Source organism: Phoenix dactylifera, chromosome 1 (genome assembly GCF_051530095.1).
Source record: "Phoenix dactylifera cultivar Ajwa chromosome 1, Ajwa_hap1_PhDact_Kaust_v1.1, whole genome shotgun sequence".
Taxonomy (NCBI): domain Eukaryota; kingdom Viridiplantae; phylum Streptophyta; class Magnoliopsida; order Arecales; family Arecaceae; genus Phoenix; species Phoenix dactylifera.
Window position 1 is genome coordinate 1,510,469 of NC_143190.1, and position 8,911 is coordinate 1,519,379.

At 38.5% G+C, this 8,911-nt stretch overlaps 1 protein-coding gene across 1 annotated transcript; it reads left to right on the plus strand.

Moving 5' to 3' along the window:
* The first annotated feature begins 1,104 nt into the window (after positions 1-1,104).
* On the plus strand, positions 1,105-3,350 carry LOC120109130 (flavin-containing monooxygenase FMO GS-OX-like 9). The gene is made up of 5 exons (XM_039122877.3): positions 1,105-1,846; positions 2,308-2,378; positions 2,604-2,762; positions 2,968-3,050; positions 3,194-3,350. The coding sequence occupies exons 1-5, from the start codon at positions 1,699-1,701 to the stop codon at positions 3,333-3,335; spliced, it is 603 nt and encodes a 200-aa protein (XP_038978805.3). The 5' UTR covers positions 1,105-1,698; the 3' UTR covers positions 3,336-3,350.
* Positions 3,351-8,911: the final 5,561 nt, after the last annotated feature.

Sequence of the window (8,911 nt, forward strand, 5' to 3'; positions counted from 1 at the left end):
GCTCAATTCTCTAGAAATATTCGAACCCAGGGTATTTTTCCGCCCAGACAAACAATTACAACCTGCAACTAATTGGCACATCTTGTTTTCTCCTAAGAGTATATATCAAGCTTTAACCAATACCAGGACCAGCAATATCCTAAAGAACTACATGTTCTGATCATCCGTGTTCCAATCTTGTACGCTAATATTAACCAAAGTCCAATCTTTCTAGGGAGGTAGCTACACTACCAGAAAACACGCGTATAGTGACGGGAAATTAGTGACGGACCGTTATCAGTTACTATTTGTGACGGATTAGTGACCGACAGAAATTTGGTCACCGTGGTGTAAACTTAGTGACCGTTTAGTGACAGACCGGTCACAGAATGCGCGGGTGGGATGGGCGCCAAACCTTAGTGACCATCATAGTGACGGGGTATCTGTCAGCAATATGATAACCAAAATTGCAACCAGACAGTGACAAATGCAGCCGTCACAAATATAGTAACCCTAGTATTTATAAATTTTTAAAAGATTATTTTTGGCAGTAACAGATTATTGACAAAAATTTCTGTCACCAAATTTAATTTTTAATTCCAAAAATATTAAAAATATTATTTTTGAGTAAACCTAAATTAAAAGAAAAGATAAAAGGAGGAATATCCAAAATGAAACTAAGTGTGCCCGCCGTTCCGCCCAAATTTCTTCGATAATCCAAATTCCAATCGCTCTCTATAAAACTCAAATTTCTTCTTCTCATTTTAAAATCTCATGGTGTCGGCCATGACCCATTTGCACCCCTATTGCAAGTTTCCTGCTTTATAGAATTTTTTTACCATGCTTTATAGTTCAAAAATATTTTTGCCTTGCAAGTCCCGTCCAATCAGCCTTATAAATAAAAAATAATTTGATATGAAATTTGGCTTGCAAACCGATTTAGCCCAAATCAGCCTTAGATATACAATTTGGCTTGCAAACCGACTTAACAAAAACCCTAACCTTTCCCTTCCCTTCCCTTCCCCTCCCTCGCTGAGAGCAGCCGCCGAACCACCCCCACCCCCCCCCCCCCCACTCCCTCGCCCCCCCGGTTCGGGACCCCAGCCTGGCGCATTACCGCCCCTGTAAACCTTCATCGGGGAGAAATCACCACCATCCGCCTGCTTGCAAAGCCGGTCGTCTCGACGCCCTTCGCATCCCCTCGTTCCGAACCCGCAGCCCGCTCAGACTCCCGCGGTAAGAACCTAACCCCCCCCTCCTCCCTCCTCTTCTATGGCCATCTGGCGATTAGGTTTAGGGTTTTCTCTGATCCAGTTATCCAAGTTCTTCAGGCCGCCGTTGCCCTCTTCTTCTCATTCTTCGATCCGATCCAAACCAACCGGGCTTTATTCTTCCCCTTGATGTACTCTCAAACGTCAGTTCGAATCGCGAACAAGCGTTCAATTCACGATTTCAAATCTCGAGTTCTTGATCTTTGTGATCTTAGGGCGTTTGATCCCTTGATTTCTCGAGTTCTTCCCCACTCCCTCGCCCCCCCGGTTCGGGACCCCAGCCTGGCGCATTACCGCCCCTGTAAACCTTCATCGGGGAGAAATCACCACCATCCGCCTGCTTGCAAAGCCGGTCGTCTCGACGCCCTTCTTGTATCTCAGGGAATTCTGTCAATGGTTTGGGTTGAGGGAGCTGATAAGTTTCAATACTCGAGTAGACTATGTTGGCATGGTGGGTTCTGCAGAGTCTGGCGACAAGATGAAGTGGATTGTTAGATCCAAAGAGAAGAAATGTGGAAAGGTTATGGAAGAGATTTTTGATGCAGTAGTTGTGGCCACTGGGCATTATTCTCAGCCAAGGATGCCAAACATCAAAGGTAGGTGCTAATTCTCTGACAGAAAGTTGACCTCTTTATCCTTTTTTTTTCTTTTTTTTTTTGTATGGGGGCAAAAGAAACATTTTGAACATGATGTGATACACACTATTGCATTCATGGACTCAAAACTTAGTAGTGTAGATAACATAGGCCTTCTGGACTTTGGGATGATAATTAGCATTCTCAACTTCATATAGAACAAGGTCATTTGGTAACGGCGGGGAAATTTTATTTTTTTATTCAGTTTGTTTTCTAGGAGCTATTGCTTGGTACAATTGGTAAATGCTTGGGCTCTTGATAGAAAAGAAAAAGAAAAAAAAAGGCTAAAATCTAGGTCTACTCTTCTCTGTTTATCCCTCTGAGGATTCCAGATTGTCAAGACCATAACTAGTAGTAACATCTTTTTCTTTTTCTAGTTTTTTTCCTCGATATGGTACTATCGACATTGTTTTCTCTTGCAGGAATGGATGTTTGGACAAGGAAGCAAATACATAGCCATGTATACAGAGTTCCTGAGCCTCACCGTGATGAGGTTCGATAGATCTTTCTCAAGCTATGTATCATCTCCTCATCCTAATAGACATAGAAGACATTTCTCATAAATTATATATCATAAATTAGGAAAAATTGATGCATGACAATCATTACAAGATGGTAATTATTTCTTATAGCTATACAAGCCACAGAGGGAGAATTATTCCATGAATTCCGAGCAGTTACTAGAAACATTTTTCATTCTGTTCCAAATTGTACACAGGTGGTGGTAGTAGTTGGGAGTTCACTAAGCGGCCAAGACATATCATTGGAACTTGCAACGGTAGCAAAAGAAGTGCATATTAGTTCCAAATCTTTAGAAATCAAGGAGGGCTTATCAAAGGTCATTTCCAAATATCAAAACCTACACCTACATTTACAGGTAAAAATACACAGGTTTGCCGAGTACACATTTAGCGTAAGCTCTTGATCATGTCAGTTAAGTGCTTGCAATGATGTCTATTACACCTTTCTACATACATACATACATACATACATACATACATACATATACATGCAATATATGTTGGTGATATGCTTCATGTGGTACAATCACTGTGTTGATGGCTAAGACTGTGTCATTGCAGATAGAGTCTCTTTGTGAAGATGGACAGGTTTTATTTGTTGATGGCTCCTCTGTGATTGCTGATTCTATCATTTACTGCACAGGGTCAGTTTCCTTTAATCCCATGGCATATTTAAACTCTATGCAATTTCTCAAAATATGGATCGATCATAACTTTGACCAGCCAATTTATGCGCCATCTAACAGCCATTTAGCAATGATGATGATCTTGTTATGTTCCTTTGCAGGTATTCCTATTCATTGCCGTTTCTTGACACTAAAGGAATGGTTGTGGTAGATGATGATAGAGTGGGCCCTTTGTATGAGCATACATTCCCTCCATTACTTGCTCCATCTCTCTCTTTTTTTATGATTCATAAATATTATTGAGCTTGCTCATGTTTATCTCTTGTTTGATCCACCATAATGTTTTTCTCTTCTTTTAAATCAATGGCAGGCAAAGTATTCAGCTGAATACTCCAAAAAATATGGTGATGCCTCCACCTCAGATGCTCCTCCACGTGATTATGACTTGTGGTTTGAGGCAACTGGTGTCCCAACTCATGGCCATGTCTATGGCTTTAGTCCCCTAGAGGATCTCACTGGAATTATTGGGCAATCATCATCTGCTTCCACCTCTACAAGTCAAGCTCCAGAGCTGTACACTCATGAAGACCTTCTACGTATTCTTGAGCAGGAAAAGAAAAAATGGCAAGAGGAGGTTCTTCAAAAGATGAGAGAAGAGATTGGCTTTGGACCAAGGCATGCAGATCGGGGGAGTAATGGTGATTCTGGTTCTGCTGATCATGCTTCATTATAATTGTTTTTGCCTTAGATGATAGGTCTTTGCATTCCTAGGAGGAATGAAATCTCTGTTGATCTTTATGACATATTTTTAGACTTTGATTTTGATGGATTCAGGACATGTTGATGCCAATTTTGAATGACATTTAAAATGACTTTTGCGTAATGTTGAATGCCTTTGCTATTAATGATATTATTGTTATTATTATTATGTGCCAATCAATGTACCAAATGTACCAGGTTATTAGATTGTGATCGGTGACCAAATTTTGGTTACTAAATTGTTTACCAACTATTGTGACGAGCAGTCATAAACTTAGTGACAGGATTTTGGTCAATAAAAATTGATTTTGCTCAGCGCGTTTGTAACCAATTAGTGACCGTAAACTTATCACTAGGTCAGTGACGGGATTAATGACAAATGTAGTGACAAAATGTGTGACCATGTCTGTGACGACTAAATCTGTCACTAAAGGTCGTGACAGATTAGTGACCAAACTTGTGACCGCATTCTGTGACAAAATCAGTGACCAAGTTGCCTTCGTCACTAACTCCGCAACTGGATAGTGACGGGAAATACATAATTTCTTAAATATTTAATTCTTGAATTTGTAACGGCTTAGTGACGGCGGTTCTGTCACGGAGGTTAGTGACGGGAATCGCCGCCGTCACGGAGAATTTAGCGACGCGTGTTTTTGTAACGAAGTCAGTGACGGGAGCTCCGGTCACAAATTCCATATTAGTAACCGGAAACACGGTATAGTGACGGGAATCTCCGTCACTATACGCGTGTTTTCTGGTAGTGCTAGTTCAGATGCTTAAGTAAGATAAATCAAGGATAGACTTAACCCAGTAGCTGGAGCGTGCTCATATCCATATAGATTCCCTACGGGAAGACAGCTCTGCTCCATATAAGCGCCCGTCTTGTCTCCCTCAACATCACCCTGCAATCATTACTCAAATATATATAGGAGGTAGGGTGGGGGAGGAGAAGGGGAGGGAGGAAGAGAAACCAGCGTCATGTCTTGCTTTCGGTTAACAGCTTTGTGTTCTTCTATTCTGAAGCCAGTAAACATCGGCATTTCGTTATCCTTCTCTCTATTTGTGAAATGACAAATAAGAGCATAACAAGAATAATGACGTGACACTGAACCTAAAGGTAAAGGGTGCATGGTGATGTGGTCTCTATTAGTGACCACCAAACTGGTTCCAGGGTATGTTAGCATAATTTTAGAACCATGTAATAATCTATATCACCCATAATATTTTTTTTTATTAACACGATCCCGTACCAACCCATATTATTTTTTTATTAGCGTTATCTTGTTAGAGTAATTTTAGAAATCACATAACAACTTGTATCACCCATAATATTTTTTTATTAGCGTGATCGTATATCAGCTTATATTATTTTCCTTTTATAGAGTTTCTACGTGAATATATATAATCCCTGAAATGTAGCTAATGTGATACAATAGAGAAATAAAATTATTTTTTTCTTTCTCTTGTTTTTCTCTTCTTCTGCAAAAATTTTAACATGGTATCAAAGCCATCAATCACCTAATCTGTTACCACCTCTCTTTTGCCGTTGCTATGGTCGTTATTGCCATGTGTAAAAGCTTTAAAGACCCCCTATTGCCGATTTATTGATCTCTGTTTTCTGGTGAATTAACACCCAAAGATCCTCTGTTTTTGGTGGATTTGCATATCCTTTGTTTTCCTGCAGATCCTCTATTTACTAGTAAATCAACATTCTAAAATCCTATATTTCCTAGTCGATCTACATATTCTTTATTTTCGGTAGATTAACATCCAAAGATCCTTTATTTTTTAATGGATCTGCAACTCCTCTCTACTATTTTTTTCTCAGCTTCAGATCTTCGGTCGCCTCTCCTCACCGTCGCTCGGCCCTTTTCTCTCCATGTTTGGTTTTATTTGCTGCCTCTGGCTCCTTCACCATCTAATTCAAGGTCTCTTGCTCCTCTTTCATGGTGGCTCTATCTACGATGATCGTCGACCTTCAGTTGCCTTCTCTCTAAGCTCTGTCCTCGCTGCAACCATCATCTTCTATGTGTCTTCTTGCTACCGCTTCATTAGACAAGTCAATCAACCACATCGATAAACATATCAGTCTATCATGTTAGTCAGACACATCAACAACACATTATTTTGCTATGTTAGTTAGTCATGTTAATGAATGCATTAGTCTACCGCGTTAGTTAGCTACATCAATATTGCCAAACATACCATTTTGTTGGGTTAGCTTCTTAATTTGTTGTATTAGTTTCTAAGCTGCTATGTTAGCTTCTATTCTGTCATATCAAATTCTGTATTGTCACATTAGCTTGACATATCAGTCTGTTATATCGGCTTCTAAGTTATTACATCAGTTTCTAATCTGCTATATCAGCTTTTGAGTTGCTATAACAGCTAATATTCTGTCACATTAGGCTCTGTGCTGCCATGTCAACTCTTGATCTACCACCACGTCAGCCTCTGAGCTGCTATGTTAGCTCATAGTCTATCACATCAGTTTCTAAGCTGCTACTTAAGCTCTTCATCTAGTACGTCAGTTTTTAGGTACATTAGTGATCTAGTTTTCAAACTTGAGTTGGCACCTATAGTACCATCTTGAGTTTGAGAAAAGATATTCGTATAACTTTAGTGATCATGTAACAATCTGCATCACCCATAATATATTTCTTTATTAGCGTAATCATGTATCAACCTATATTATTTTTTTTATTAACATGATCTTATTATAGTGATTTTTAGAGATCGCATAACAGCATGTATCACCCATAATTTTTTTTTATTAGTATAATCTTATATCATCCTATATATTTTTTTTATAAAGTCTGTGCACGAATATATATAACTCCTGAAATGTACCGAGAATAAAATCATTTTTTTCTTTCTCTTCTTTTTTTATTTTTCTCTTTTTCTGCAAATATTTTAATAGGATAGGTTTTTTTTTTTTTTCTTCCCACACTGTATGCTAAAAGAATAAAGAAGAAAAAATAATCATAAAAATGTTTTTGGAAAATGTGCTTTATATTTTTCATCAAAATAAAAAAAAAGAGTTTTATGTTTTGTGCTAGAGAAGAAAACCAGAGAAAGAGACAGAGAAGAAGATAGAGAGAGAGGGAGGGAAAAACTTAAAGAAAAATGAGAGTGAGTGAGTGAGTGAGTGAGAGAGAGAGAGAGGATGGGTGCGAACGGTGCATCCCATTAGAGCAAGAAGTCTGCACACACGTTACGACTTAGTCTTTTAATTAAGGTGGTTCCTACCTGCATGTTACCAGCTAATACACATCTTCATCAAAGAGTCCGAGGCTCCACGGCATCATTAATTTCTTGATGATGAAAGCCTTCTGGAAAATGGAATTTCTTCTGTACACTTGTACTAGATAGCTGGCCAAAGAGCCAAATCACTCAGAGGGAGTTGTCACCTTCTTGATATTTTTCTACCAACGTATGATCCCTATTACTTGAATTGCTCGCAAAACAATTTAACCCCATGCTCGGAATCCCACAACCTAAGCAATCATATGATCCACTAGAAGAGAAAGTTAAAAGCATTTGTACACCACAGTTTTAAGGGAGTTTCTTGAATTTGCTACAAAGGACATATCAAGATCATCCTTCATAAATGTAATAATGACCGAAAGGGATCGGAAGAGGTTTTTTGTTTTCGGTAATTTAAATCGGCTTGAAATAAATACATCCATAGGAACCATTCACAAAATAGATTCAGTATGATTGGCTACCATTCAATCTGTATCACTATTAGCTTTTCTATAAATATGTGTCAGTTCATAAGACTGTATAACAATTGCCCTCGTTCTCCAACAATGGCCTTTTATTTTCACAATCAAAGTTTTATATAATTGTGCATGCATGATTAAGCTTCAATCAAAACCCATGGGCCACTTGCACCTCATGAAGCAATGTCATGATGCAAGAAAATTAATTTACAGGCTGCCAGCCTCATAAAAATTATTCCCTGCTATATTTATCTCAATAAAAAACTCATGCCTATCTTTGTGTGGACATGCCTTAGATCCTAATCCTTGGTGGCAGTGTGTTTAGGTGTCATTGGCCCAAATTGAACCTTGGTATGATGTTAACCATTTCCTTGACACCAACTTTAGCGGCTGCTAGATGATCTGAAGCAAGCAAGCTGCCATTCTTCCATTAGCTTATATGGTTTTTTAAGGTCCAGAATGCTGTAGTCTTCCATCATACCAGATTCACACGCCGAAACATATCGCACAAAGTCAATGCAACACTATGATTAATTAGCAACGTATATAAGTTATCAGTGCAAAATATTGGGCATCCATGTTACTATCAAGCATCATCATTCAGGCTACAAATCATTTGGTGCCAAGAGAGCCATAACTATATTTTTATATTGATTCCTAGGGGTTAGCTGTCAAGAATTAGCAGAGCAAATACTGATTGAGTTGATCATGGAGTAGCTTAGGTCTAAGTCTGAAACTCAAGAGTCATCCGGACATGATTGATTATATATCCAAACATGTTTTACATGGTCCACTTATTAAAATTTATAGTTGCCAAAGACGCTAACATATGATGCAAGGAACAAACCGACGATTAGATGTTCGTGCTTGCTCTTTAGAATATATTGTAATAATATTGCTTGAATTATCAAAAAAGATTGCTATCTTGATCTTTTCTTTAGCCAAAAGATTCTTTCAACTATTCTCACTTACTTGAAGTAGCTGATTGGACTATTCTACTCACAAGCTTTAACAACTTACTCAAGAAGCACTCATGCATCAAAAATCATCGCTTTTTCTTTTTAAATTGCTCGAAACCCTAACAAACAAGTTAAATCACGAGAGAAAGACAACATCCGAGAAATCTTGGAGTGAGCCGGTAGTATTTGCCGGAAGATTAATCTCTGGTTGCTAAGTAGAGAGGTGTCGTCAAAGTTCTTGCTTTAACTATAACTAAGCACTAGATGATGTACCAACAAAAAAAAAAAAAAACTAAACACTAGATGAATGCAAGTATTCCTTGCTTTACATTGAGACCAGGGGAAAGAAAGGAACATATATAATAGGCAAAGTTTTGCACATTCCAAATGAAGTGGCATGGATGCTTCTAGAGGCGTGCTGAGTGGCAACGTATGG